Source organism: Crocodylus porosus, unplaced genomic scaffold (genome assembly GCF_001723895.1).
Source record: "Crocodylus porosus isolate Cpor-Errol unplaced genomic scaffold, CroPor_comp1, whole genome shotgun sequence".
Lineage (NCBI taxonomy): Eukaryota > Metazoa > Chordata > Crocodylia > Crocodylidae > Crocodylus > Crocodylus porosus.
In genome coordinates, this window is record NW_017728911.1 from 41,537,623 (window position 1) to 41,550,875 (window position 13,253).

Below are 13,253 nucleotides of genomic sequence, written 5' to 3' on the forward strand. Positions count from 1 at the left end.
GATCTGCTCAGGTCCCCTCCAACCCTAGAAACTATAAAACAAGCCAGCACAGCTAGTGCAGCTCCAAGCTGAGCCCAGCCATGCCCTGCTCTGCCCTGGCCTTACACACCTCAACATGAGACACAAAACGGGACAAGGAGCAATGGGCTCAAGCTGCAGGCAGGGAGGTTGATGTTGGATATTAGGAAAAACTCTCACGAGGAGGGTGGTGAAGTGCCGGAACAGGCTCCCCAGGGAGGTGGTGCAGCCTCCATCCTTGGAGGTGTTTAAGACCCGGCTAGACAAAGCCTTGGCTGGGATGATAGAGTTGGGGCTGGTCCTGCTTGGAGCAGGGGGCTGGTCTAGATGTGACCTCCTGGAGTCCCTTTCAACCTGAACCTCCTATGACCTGGGTTGCAGACAGACCCAGGGAGCTGGCTATCACCCCCAGGGAAGAATTGCCCCAGGAGCTTTGGGACGACAAGCCAGTGCAAAGTAGCTGCAGCAGAGGATGATAACTGGACCCAGTCCCTCACACAGAGAGCAGTTTTCAGAGCAAAACCTCAGTGCTAATTCCTCAGCTGCCATCTGGCCTTGTCGCCCTTAGCAAGCCCGGATGACCAGCTGCAGCGGAGAACTGATCAGCAAGCTGTCGCCCCGTGCATGGGCCAGAGGGAAAGTGTTTGCGGATCAGATCCAACAAGACCATGGTGTGGGCAGTGGGTACCGGCACTGGCCAGGGGCTGCTTACCCATCCATGCCCCAGTATGTGCCCCACGAGTTCTTGACGATCCAGTAAGGCATCCCATTTTCCACACCGTATCCGACAGCCAGGACCGCGTGGTTCACCTTGTCCGGGGTCTTCTCACAGTGCGGGCTGCACACAACAGACCCAAATAAAGCAAACGCAGTTCACGGAGCCTCCCCCTCGCTTAGCTGCCCCAGTCCCTCCCGTGCTGCTGCCTCATGCTTCTGGGAACCCGGTTATTTAACCCCAGCTTCCTTCCCCTTCCACCGACTGGCTTTAGTGACCTTAGTTTCAACAGGAGCTACAGATTCATACCTCATTACCCAGATTAGCCCCTCCAGGTGCTAACTGCCTCGTTCATCTCAGCTGATCCAACCAACCCCCTTTTCTGCCTCTCTCAGCAGCATCTTTCCTGCCCCTTTCCCTTCAATATAATATCTCTTCTCCCCACTAGTCCATTCTTAGCTGCTGACAAACCAAGTGGCTGTCCACAAAGGCTCTGTAAGAGTGTGTCTACATGTTCATTAATGCACTTTTGCTAACGCACATTAGATTTAGTACTTCCATTGTGAGGTGCATTATCCTATTTTAATGCACATTAGCAAAAGCACACTTTTTTTGCATTTTTAAATGCACATTAAAGCACATGTGTAGATGCAGCCTAAGAGACTGCGTGGGCCTGGGGAAAGATGAGGCCAAAAGGGAATGGCAGTGGAAAGACTGGCACTTCTTATTCAAGGGTCATTCAGCCCATGCCTTTGTGGTATTCAAATTAACCACAAATGAAAAGCAAAATTTTATCTTTTGCAGTTGTTGGGGGGCAACACATTTGTGAGAGGATGATTTATGTTTTCAGACCTTTATCATAAGGATCATTTAAAAAATCATGCCTCTGCACCTGCCGGTCTCTCAGGTGCTACCCCTCTGCTAGGGGCAGGAGCAGGGACTGCGCTGGTGGAAACCTGCCAGGGGAAAAAGCAACTCAAACATGGCTCCTGTTCACAGCCTGTCCCGCGCCCGGGGCACTCACTTGGTATAGACCCCTTTGGAGTACTGCATGAAGTCCTCGGTCACTTGGAAAGCGAAGCTCACAGGATTGTGCGTGCCCACGGCCTCCATCATGCCCTGCTCGTCGTACTGCAAGGAGACCGCTCTCAGCATCAGCTGCATTTTGGCAGCAGTTGCTACAGCCCAGAAGCCCCGTGCAGGCGGGCATGGGGAAGCTGGCAAAGCACATCAATGCTTTTTCCACGTGCAGGTGAATTAGGAGAGGGGCATGGACTGAGGACACGTGTGCTCCCCAGGCTGGGCATCTCCAGTATCTGCAGGGCCAAGCTTGCTCCCAGCAAATCAGAGACTCTGGTCTGTCTTTGGGGAGTGGTTGCAGGCACCAAAATGTCTGAACTCTCCCCCAAAAAATGCAGTCGCCTGCTTTTGTAATGCATCATTGTCAGAGCTTGAAGATGGAGCCAGGGAAATGCAGGGAAACCCCTCTCTCTTCCCAACCGGTTCATGAACAATTCCCACGGGCCATGGGCAAAGTGGAACAGGATCTCCCTGGCATGGGACCTGGTCCTGGGCATGCACAGACTGTTGTGCATGTGTTAGGGGCATCTTTATAGGTAGCAGCCACGTGCTGCAGACGTGATGGAGAAGCGAGTGCCAGGAGGTGGGTGCATGCTGGGAGTGGGGTGAACATGGGCAGCAGATAGGAGGAAAACACACCGGAGCACCCCGAGCAATGCGGGACACATGCCCCTGCTGCACCAGCTGCCAGTGCTGTAATTAGTGCCTGCAAACCCTCCCCCAGCCTGACACCCACACCGAGGACTACCGAAAAAAGAAGAGAAACAAGCTATTTCCAGGTGCAGCCGGCAGCACTGGAACATACTGACTGCCAGGCGCTAACGCTGCTCCTCCCCTCCACGGCAGACCGGACCTATGGATCTGGCCCACCTCTGCAGCTGACACCGGTGGGAGTGGGGAAGAGCCTTACAGAGAAACACTGTTCTCATAGGGACGGCACTCATGGATGTTCGGCAGAGACTGCCCTTGCAACCTGCCTGGTCCCCAAACCCAGGGGCAACCCGCAGACTGGCCTAACTGGGGCTGCACAGAAGGAAGGCTTCACGAAGCATCTGATCTCCCAAACTCACCAGAGTGATGTTGACAACTTCCTTGACGAAGGCGATGGCCTTGTCGGGCTGGAACTTGCAGGTGCCGTTCTGTGCAAACACAAGGGAACGCGTGTTAAACCCTGCTCTGGTGCTAGCACCCGGGCTGCCGGCGACGGCTTTGCTGCAGTGACAAGGATACCTCTGCCCGGTAGGGGTACGTGTCCTCTCCCATCAGCCCCTTGTTGTACAGGATGTACTCAAAGGCCTGGCTCGGCAGCCCCCTGCAAAACAGCACAGCAGAAGGGGGAGTTAATGACCCAGGAGACGCTGCCAGGTGAAGGCACGGCTCTTTCCCCTGCGAGGATGAACCTGGACATAGCTGTGCCGTTTGAGCGCTTGCATTGGGGGACACCTCTGGTGCCCGCAACAGCAAGGCACAGCCTCCCCTCCAAGACCTCGATGCTCCCCGGGGCCTCCTTTCCAGGGCTCTCCCTTCTTCCTCAGCTCTGGTGGTACAAAAGGGCAGTGCATGTCCTTGAAGATCCAACTCAGGCCAAGCCCAGGGGAGACCCTGGGGTCAAGGTCACCCTTGCTGCACAGGTCGGGTCCTTCTGCTGAGTGTGCTGGGCCCTTTCCTGGCTGCTCTTGCAGAGGTGCGCAGTGGGGTGGTCTCAGTGCCTGTGCTCAAGATGCTCTTGCCTCTGCTCAGTTTGGCCCTTGCACCTCAGAAAGGATCTGGGAGATCTAGAGAAGGTGCAGAGAAGGGCAGCAAAGAGGATGAACGCTGTGGAGGGGCGACTAACGAACCCAGGCCTGGTCTGCTTAGATAACAGACACTTGATGGTGAGTCATGATAAAACACTAAATGGAGAAGAGAAAGTCAGTAGAAACTCATCACTGACTGTCTGTCACAAGAAGAGAACCAGGGGTCACAAAATGAAATCAGGAGGCAGCAAATTTAAAATGAACAAAAAGTTTTTCACGCAGCGTGTCATTAGTGTATGGAACTCGTTGTCACAAGATGTGGTGGAAACTGACAGTTTAACCAGCTTCAAAAATGGGGCTTGGAGGAAAGGGGCATCAGTCTCTGCTCTCTGCTATTGGGACACAGGAGACTGGGACCTAGGTCTAACCCAGCGAATGGCAGCTCATATGTAGGTGATGATACCAAAATGTGGGGTGAGGTGAGCACGCTAGTAGGGAGGGAAAGACTGCAGCAAGACCTGGCTAGGTTACAGGGGTGGGCTGACAAAACCAGGATGCGCTTGAACACTGACAAGTGCAGGGTGCTGCACGTGGGCAGTAGAAACCAGCAGCATGCTTATAGAACAGGAAACTCCCTTCTCGAGAGCACGGAGGCAGAAAGGGATCTTGGAGTCATTACTGACTCCAACATGAACATGGGCCGACAATGCGAGGTCACGGTCGGCAAGGCCAACCGCACCTTGTCGTGCATCCACAAGTGCATTTCAAGTAGGGCCAGGGAAGTGATCCTCCCCTCTACGCGGCACTGGTCAGGCCGCAGCTGGAGGACTGTGTCCAGTTCTGGGCGCCGCACTTCAGGAGGGATGTGGACAGCATGGAGAGGGTCCAGAGGAGGCCACTCGCATGGTCGGGGGCAGCAGGGCAGGCCCTACGAGGAGAGACTGTGGGACCTGAACCTGCTCAGCCTCCACAAGAGAAGGCCGAGGGGGGATCTTGTGGCCTGTTATAAACTAGTCAGGGGGGATCAGCAGGAATTGGGGGAGTCCCTGTTTCTCCAAGCACCGCCAGGAGTGACCAGAAATAACAGTCACAAGCTGGCAGAGGGGAGATTTAAGCTAGATATCAGGAGGCGCGACTTCACAGTCAGGGCGGCTAGGGTCTGGAACCAGCTTCCAAGAGAAGTGGTGCAGGCTCCTACCCTGGGGGTCTTTCTCACCTAGCTGGGGTCGTTTGACCCCCGTACTCTTTCCTGCCATGGCAGGGGGTCAGACTTGATGATCTGCTCAGGTCCCTTCCGACCCGACCAGCTATGAAACTCTGAGCCTGGCTGACAGATGGGCTCCAGCAGTGTGGTCACTGCCAAGATTTTGTTGCCTCTGCCCTGCTGGGTGTTAGGGGCCGTCAGCTCTGCAAATGTACTGCAAAGTGTCTCAACAAATGGAGATGCTATTTCATCTGCAGGAAGGCAGGTGTGCTGGTGGGCAGGATTCAGCCTTGTTCCATTAGAAAGCTGCAAGTTTAATTTACAGTGGGTGCATCTATGCAAGATGCTAACTGCAACGGCCTCGTAACCCTATCTAGTAGCGCGCAGGGCAAAACCATGCTAGTATGCTACTGTGCGGTAGTATTAAGCTACCATGCACTTAGCGTCACTAAAAGCTGTATGCTGGTCCTAACCCAAATGAGCAGCCAGCTACTGTGCATTGATTTAGTTTGGTACTTGGTCGTGCAAGTACTAAACTTGATGCGCAGTAATGACGGTGCATTAATGAACATGTAGACATGCCCACTGTATGCGCTGGTAGAGCTTGGTACGGCGTCAGAGTATCCACTGTTGTCAGCCAGGCACTTGTTATAGAGCAATGCACGTGTGTGCACACCGGGCTTTCAGATCGCTTTTATCAGCTGGTTAAACTGCAGTCCAGGCAGTGGGTTCACGTGGGAGACACTATTGGGTGTTTCAGCACATGGTCAAATGCTCTGGACATTTTTCCCCCAAGGTACAAATATTTCTCCCTCTCTTGCTCCCTCCTCCCTTGAGATAGGACCAACGTGGTGCAAACCCCAGACAGGCTGCATCCCAGGTCCTCGGGATTTTTGGAGCCTGTGGAGAAAGAGCGTTACGCTCTCTGCGTCCAGGAGCTGCCTGCTCACAGCACTTACCCGCTGCACCCGTGGTTGTTGAAGTTCTGGGCACAGTCGACCAGCTGCTGCTCCGACTAGGGAAATACCTGGAGTCAGTGCATGTTCCCACCATCTCTCTGCCAGTCATTTTAAATACAACATTGAAGGCAGGCAACGCAACACTGAAGCCCTCTGCTGCCCAGGCAGACGGCGTTTATCCTGTTTGACTAGGAATTGCCAGCCCAGGTCTGACCCGGGGCCCTTGTTGCTCCCAGTAGCATATATAAGGAACCCTGAAGCAGGCAATTGCAATTAATCCATCCCCAAGGGATATTCATCCCGTCCTCATGCCCCAAGGCAGTGCGACTGGTGCTTTCCAAAGCTCCCGCTCATCTTTGCTCCGTGCTACAACAGCTCTGGATGCCCCAGGATGCCTCAGAAAGGCCTGGGCCCTGCCTGAACTCTGCTCCACTCTACTCATCACTAAACCAAAGCAGCATGAGAGCCCAAGAATGAATTATAGCAGCCTGTTCTCCTTTGCCCCCCTTGGGCTGACTCGTCCTGCAGCAGTGAGTCCCACCAGTTCACGGTCTGCGGTGCAAGGATGACTCCGCTAGCTAACCCAAGCGAACAGCTGAAGTGCAGCTGTTGCAATGACTCTTTCCCAGGCAAAAGGCCCTGCCTCAGCCTGGAGCAACGAGGCTCTTGGATATGACAAGGAAATGGGTTCCCCGCCGCACTCCCGGCTGCCTTGCTGGCTCAGCATGGGCGCAAGTGGTCCATAGCTGTGCGTATGCTAGCACATGCCCCAGGTGATACAGGGGAGCTGCCAGGGGACTGGAGGCCGGTCCCGGGAGCAGAGCGCAGGCCAGGGAAGCTCTTACCAGCATCAGGAGCTTTCCTGTCTTGATGGCGATTGCCGACTCGAGGCAGCCCGTGGTGGAGAAGGTCCAGCAGCTCCCACAGCTGCCCTGCATCGGAAGCCAAGCAGCCAAGGGTTAACATCCCTGAATGCACGGGGTGGGGGGACAACGCGCCAGCTCTCCTTGGTGCTGGGGGGCAGCGCTGCTAGCGGGGACGTCGTTAGCTCTCAGGGACTTTCCCCCATTGCTTTATACAGAGCACCCCCTTCCCTAACCAGTCCGCCTGGACATAGCCCCTGGAGGGGTCCCCAAGGGCCTGCACGAGACCTCCCCTGTGCTGCCCAGGGGCCCTTGTCCAGCCAGCCCCTGGTCCCCACCTCCTCTGCGATCCCCTGGTCGGTCCCAGGATGGCCACCCCTTTCCTACCTGGTTTTTCACCGGGGTCACGTAGTTTCCTTTCTTCCTCCAGTCGATGGCGCTGGGGCAGGGCCCTGAGCTGCGCGGCAAGTTGCCCCGCGTGGCCGAGCAGTTCTGCAGGAACGGGGGGAACATCGAGCTGAGCCGCGGCCTGCACCGCGCACGGCACCGGCCTGCGGGGAAACACCTCGAGCGCGCCACGGGGGCCACGTCCCAGCTCAGCCCCGGGGGCCGGGCTCCCAGAATCAGCACCGTGTGCAGGGCGAACAGAGAGTGTGTGCGAGGGTCCCGACCCTGGGCAGTGCTGAGCCCCCAGGGAGGTCCATGTTGGGGCGGGATGCTCAGACCTGGGCACCGTACCGGGGCACAGCCTGGCAGATCCTTTTGAACTCCTTCCAACGCGGATGTTTCTGTTATGCTTCGATCTGAAGCCGAGGGCCCTAGCATGTTGGGAACGCTTCTAGTGCATTTGTCATGGGAGAAAAATGGGTGCTGTTTCACAGGCAACGATGCACCTCACTGTCTGCACCTCCCTTTGCAAAATCCTAGAGCCATCAGAAGGGGCAGCATGGATTATTGACTACCCCCCAAACTCAGCCCAGCTCATGGGTTTTCCTTCTGTTTTCCAAGGGATGCGCAGGTCTGCAAGGGCAGGAGCCCAGCACTGCCTTTTGCTGCATGGACGCCGGAGACTATAAGCAGAGGCAGCCCCGAATAAACCCCAGCTGCGTGGAAGGGGCCCCGGGAGAGCGTGCGCCGACGGCCCTGCGAAAGCCTGCGCTCACAGGACAGGCCTGCCTACCTGCGGCTCGCTCCAGAGGAATCTCTTCTTAAACTCGGCAAAGGTCAGGTCTGAGAAGGCGTTTAGCCCCACTGGAAAAGACGAGGCAGGAGAAAGGGGGGTTATGCCCCGCACTGAGCTGAGCCTGCTGCAGCGCAAGAGGAAGCGACCCCGCGCCCGGTCCTACTCTGGAAGGAGTGGTTCCCGGCGTTGTGCCGCTCCACCCGCCTCTTGTTGCTGGCGAAGATCCGGAGCCGGCTGTAGTACTCCTCGTCGCCATACCACTTGCCGTGCTACGGGAGACACAGAGGGTGAGGGCGGCAGTGCAGGATGAGGCCCAGACTGCAACGCTGCGTGTGACCTTGAGTGCCACAAAGCGACACAAACCTTGGCTCAAGTTTTCAAGTTCAGGTTCAGCCCTTGGCAGGGCCGGGGCAGGGGCCGCCGCGGCACGAGGTGCTTTGCTGCCCTGACCGGAGGGTGCGGACTGGCCCACACCTCCCCCCAGCAGGGACTGCCCTTGGGGGAACGAACGGGGGCCCAAAAACACGGCGGCTCTTGTCTGGAGCTGCGTGTGCTGCTGCAGCCAGGGATTAGCACCATGTGCAGGGCGAACAGAGAGTGTGTGCGAGGGTCCCGACCCTGGGCAGTGCTGAGCGCCCCGACCAGATTGGAAATCCCTCCCCAGGAAGTCCCCTTGGCGGGCGAAGGGCTCAGCAGACCGAAACCAGGCTGCTTCTGTGCTTTGCAGAAGTGCGCGAGTGGCTTGCACATCTGCTGGTGGGTGGGAACCCGTGACGCTGTTTTGGTTTTAGAAGCGCAGTTGGCTTACCTGCAGCATCCAGGACCTAAACTGAATCTCCTCTGGAAGAGAGAGAGAGAGATGAAAGTACAGCGCTGGGCTCCTAGGGCAGGGGGCTCCGGTCACGGGGGCAGCTGCTAGCCCTGGGGCAGCCACGCTCGATGCCTTTCATGCAGGCAGCCACAGCCTTGCTGGAAAGCCCCACCCGCCACTGCCCGTCCGGGGTTTTCACAGCAAGGCCACAAGCCACCACCACCACGGCCACAAGACATGCATGAGAACATGCCCCAGACATCAGGGGCCGCGGGGCACTGGGTCCCCTGCCCCCTAGGACCAGAGCATCACCTGCTCAGGCAGCTGACAGCGGGGTTTGCTTGCCCTGGACGCTCAGTCCTCCCCTCCCTACAGCCTGGCACAGAGCTGGCCGCTGACCAGGGTCCCTCTGCCATCAGGCTGAAGCCCTCGCTTTGCTCCACGATCAGCAGAAACAAGGGCACCGTGCCAAAGGCGGAGGCCAGCGACGGACGGGAAGCAGAACTGAAAGTGCTTGCCTGGTCCCCCGCTCCCTCTGGAGCACAGAAAGCAAGGACGGGGCACCGTGCAGCCCTGCGACATCCAGGATCGGGGCCCCGCACAGCGAGACCGCTCCCTGCCATCCCCGCGAGTCACCGAATGCAACCGACCTTTGCACCCTGGAAGCACCCGTGCTGGGGGTCCATCTCCCGGCCCCCCATGCAGCACTGAGAGCCGGCAGACTGCCCGCCCGCCTCCCCCGGGCCCTGGGATGCCCACGGTGCTGGGGGCTGCCTAGATTTGGGCAGCCTGGCGCGAACGTGCTGCACCCTGCAGCCCCCCTTCCCTTTACCTTCAGCAGTGACCGCGTGGGAGCCAGAAGCAGAAGTGATGGAGACCACCGTGGCAGCAGCCAGCAGCCAGCACAGAGGCGGTCGCATCCTGGCCACAGCACGGACCAGCTCCCTCCAGCCTGGCTGCAAGGGCTTGGATGGGGTCTGGTCACGTGGGACGAGTGTGCAGGGAGGGCTGGCCGTGGCTGCGGCAGAGCGGAGATTGCTGGGCTGGAGGAGGAAGTGCCAAAAATGCACATGCAGCAGGGCCAAGTCTCAGCCCTGGGGGTGGGGGAGGAGTGGGGCAAAGATCACCCTGGCCCAAGGTGCAAGGAGGGCCGTGCAGCGGAGCGGGGCAGCCTGGGAAGGACTCAGGCAGCTGGCTGAGGCACTGGGCCCCGATCCTGAGCCTGGGATCCTGGGCAGAGCCCGTACAGGAACAAGCTCCGCTCAAGTGTCAGGTGCAGGCAGAGAGCAAAGTCCAGTGCATTCGCAGGCAGCAAAGCCGCTCCCTAGGAGGAGGACTGTGCAGTTTGTGCTTCACTGAGCACGCCGGGACTCTCCCGCCTTTGCACGGCTTCCCCTGGACACCCCCACGGCTCACGCAGTGCAGCGGAGGTCAAGGGTGCAGGGTCTCGCACTGCTGCAGCAAACCTGCCTTTGCAGCAAAGGGTTGCATCCTGCCCGGTACCAGCGCAGGTGCCCTGGAGCGGGGCTGGGGCCAGGCTGGAGATGGGGCCGGAGGACAGAGCCGGTCCCCCAAGCCGGGGCCTGGCAAATGGTGCTGGGCACCTCTGCTTGGCCTGTGTCACGCGCCTGGAGGCAGGCACAAGGTTCCTTCATGGTCCCCAGGCGCAGAGGAAACCCGCTGGGCTGCACAGCGGGGGGGTTTCTCCCCAGCAGGTGAGCGGTGGGAAAGGGCCCAGATTCATTGCACCAAGGCGGTGTGCAAGGGGCTCTGCAGACCCCATGCTAATCCTGCTCTGGGAATCCGGGGGGAGCTCAGCCCCTGCCCTGTGAATCAAGCCGGACCCTACATAGCAGCACATAGGAGCCACGAGACTGGGGTCCTGTTGGGCCTTTCCCGACAGCCTCCTTGAGTGAGTGTGTCTGGCTCTGGGTTGGGATGGAGAGCACGGTCACCCCAGCGGTCAAGGGCATGTCCCCTTTCCCCTCCTGCCAGTCCAGCCCGAGTCACAAGATCGAGACGTCCCCTCGCTGCGGGCCGATAAGCAGCATTAATCCATGTGAGAGCCCTGGCTCAGCCCCGCGGTGCAGGGCGCTCAAGAGGCTTATGGCTCGTTTGCTAAAACAATGCCGCGCTGTGTCCGGCGCAGAGCCTGGCCACTCGCTCCCCAGAAACTCACCGGCCGCCAGCACCGTGGGCGCTCGGCCTGCCACGCCGAGCCCCCGGGTGACTTCAAAGGACATTTGCTGAAGAGGGAAGGTCAGGGACTCGGCTACGGGCAAAGCAGCAGCCAGAAAAGGCTGCTTGGACGTGCCGCTGGAGGAGTAAGCCATGCGCTTGCCTCCAAGCCCCACGGGACCCTGCCGTCGCTCTCCTGTGCCTCTTTCCTCCTTGCTGATGCCATTTCTCCCTCTCTGTGAATTTGCTGCCTGGTCAGCTTCCCACTTGCCTGCCAGGCGGCTCCTTCAAGCGCTTCCAAACTTTTGAGGTTTTAGACTGCATTTGACCTTCGGAAGAGCGAGCCAATCTAGCATGGGTGGAGACAGACAGGCAGCCACAGCCCAGCCGGCTCCGTGATCCTCACCTGGGGTGTGCAGCACTCCTCCAGCTCCTTTCAAGGAGGGTAGGTGTGCAAACAGGAGGCACGGGATGAACCCAGAGAACCCTTATGTGGGCATCGACCTGGACACCGAGCCTCTTGCTTCAACTGATCGTGGGTTAAAAATCCTGTCCTTGGTTGTACCTCGATGCCAGTGGGAGATGCGCCCAAGTTAACTGAGACATTTGTTGGCTTACGCGTGCGCCCAGCTGTGCCCATGTCCGGGCTGTTTTCAAACCCTCCAAGAAGAAAAGGTGGAGGTGGGGATGGGGATGGAGATGGAGAGGAGAGGAAAGAAGAGAGGTAGGAGGATGGGATCCAGCAGGATCCTACAGAAAGGATCTCGACAAGTTGGAGAGAGTCCAGTGGAGGGCAGTGAAAGTGGTTGGGGGCTGGGGGACAGGACTGGTGAGGAGAGGAGGAGGGAACTGGGCTGATGTAGTCTGGAGAAGAGAAGACCGAGGGGGGTTGAACAGCAGCCGTCACCTCCCTGCCGGGGGCTGCGCAGAGGACGGAGCTGGACTGGTCTCAGTAGTAGCAGAAGACAGGACAAGGAGCAACGGGCTCAAGCTGCAGCAAGGGAAGCTGAGGTTGGATATTAGGAAAAACTTTCTCATGAGGAGGGTGGTGAAGCACTGAACCAGGTTACTCGGGGAGGTGGTGGCATCTCCATCCTTGGAGGTTTTTAGAACCAGGCTAGACAAAGCCATGGCTGGGATGATGGAGTCGGGGCTGGCCCTGCTTGGAGCAGGGGTTGGACTAGATGTGACCTCCTGAGCTCCCTCCCACCCTCATTTCCTATGGTTCTCAGCCTGAGAAAATCTCTCAGCTCAAAAGCGTGGATAGAAATCCGTCTCTAAGAGCCACTTCTTGGAAGAATGGCGTCTCCAAAAGAGCCTGCTGGACACTGGACTGCAGAGGAGGACAAGAAAAACTTCTCATCACCCATCTCCAAGGAAGTGCCACAAGACACAACCCCCACCGCAGTCACACTCACACTCACACTCACTCCCAGAGAGCTCATCGCTCTCTGCTCAGGGCTCTTGTGCTAACACACACGCACCACCGGGTCACCTCGCACTCTCTGTGCCAATGGAAGTCCGATCAGTGTTTTAGTGGAAACATCCTTACCTGGAACGCCTGAAGCTGACGAGCCCTGACGGGCCTCAGCACCTTGCAGGAACGAGCCCGTGGTCTGAACAGACCCGGCGTTCACGTTCGCATCTGCCCCCTAAGTGAGGCGCCTGGTAGGCGCTAGCAAAACGACCCTTCACCAGAACAGACACGTGTAAGCACGGAGGTTGATAAGAAACCTCTCAAGTCCTCGTTCACCCTGAGATAGAATAGATTTATTAGCAAGAGGTAATCAGGAAACATATATTTTTACAAAAATGGAAATATTTTTCCAAACAAGCTGTAAGTTGAAATATTGTAGGGCTTGAAATAGAATTCTCATACCACTCGGTATTGCTTACAGCAAAAGTCTCATTTGTTCTCGTGGAGCATGCCTGCCACTTCCAAGTTAAACTGTGTTTATATACTGTACAATGTAAAAAATACATGGTAAATATTCACAGAATAAGCACTACATTACTATATTCCTGCTAGAAGGATTACAGGATTACAGTATATGTAATAAAAACACTCGGTCATTTTGTTCTAATTCTACATCGTGTTACTAATAGTCACCAGGGATACAGATGGAGAGCATATCAACAGGAGCTTGTCGTGAGTGAGATGCGGCTAAAGAAGGAAAAGGATGCATTTTCGTTCCCCGATGGCACGAGCTCTGCGTGGCGGACCGCGTGCTGCACGTGTCAGCGGGTTTTCCCCGTGGTCCTGTTCCCTCGACCACCCTGCTGCCCCCGGGACAGGGCGCTGGAGAACCGACGGCGCTGGGAGCCGCGCGCCGGCCTGGCTCCCCGGAGCACGCGGCTCGGGGGCGAGACGGACGTGAGGCATGCTGAACCCGTGCCCGGATCGCGTGTCCGACACCACGGCCGTGCTCGGGGCGACAGAGGAAGGTGAATAGAGCTGTACACATCGCTTGGGGGTGCCTGCTCTCCCCTTCCCTCCTGCTCCCCC

The 13,253-nt window shown here is 57.6% G+C and overlaps 1 protein-coding gene across 1 annotated transcript in view; it reads right to left on the minus strand.

Annotated features, from left to right (window-relative positions):
• CTSH (cathepsin H) overlaps window positions 1–9,585 on the minus strand; it is a 13,027-nt gene extending 3,442 nt beyond the window's left edge. Inside the window, exons 1-11 of the mRNA XM_019533929.1 lie at window positions 9,402–9,585; window positions 8,567–8,598; window positions 7,922–8,027; window positions 7,756–7,826; window positions 6,963–7,067; window positions 6,558–6,644; window positions 5,713–5,768; window positions 3,044–3,125; window positions 2,884–2,952; window positions 1,758–1,864; window positions 731–856 (exon numbers count right to left, since the gene is read on the minus strand). Of these exons, the coding sequence (XP_019389474.1) occupies window positions 731–856; window positions 1,758–1,864; window positions 2,884–2,952; window positions 3,044–3,125; window positions 5,713–5,768; window positions 6,558–6,644; window positions 6,963–7,067; window positions 7,756–7,826; window positions 7,922–8,027; window positions 8,567–8,598; window positions 9,402–9,489 (929 nt within the window). The 5' untranslated portion in view covers window positions 9,490–9,585. The remainder of the gene's footprint in view (window positions 1–730; window positions 857–1,757; window positions 1,865–2,883; window positions 2,953–3,043; window positions 3,126–5,712; window positions 5,769–6,557; window positions 6,645–6,962; window positions 7,068–7,755; window positions 7,827–7,921; window positions 8,028–8,566; window positions 8,599–9,401) is intronic.
• Window positions 9,586–13,253: the final 3,668 nt, after the last annotated feature.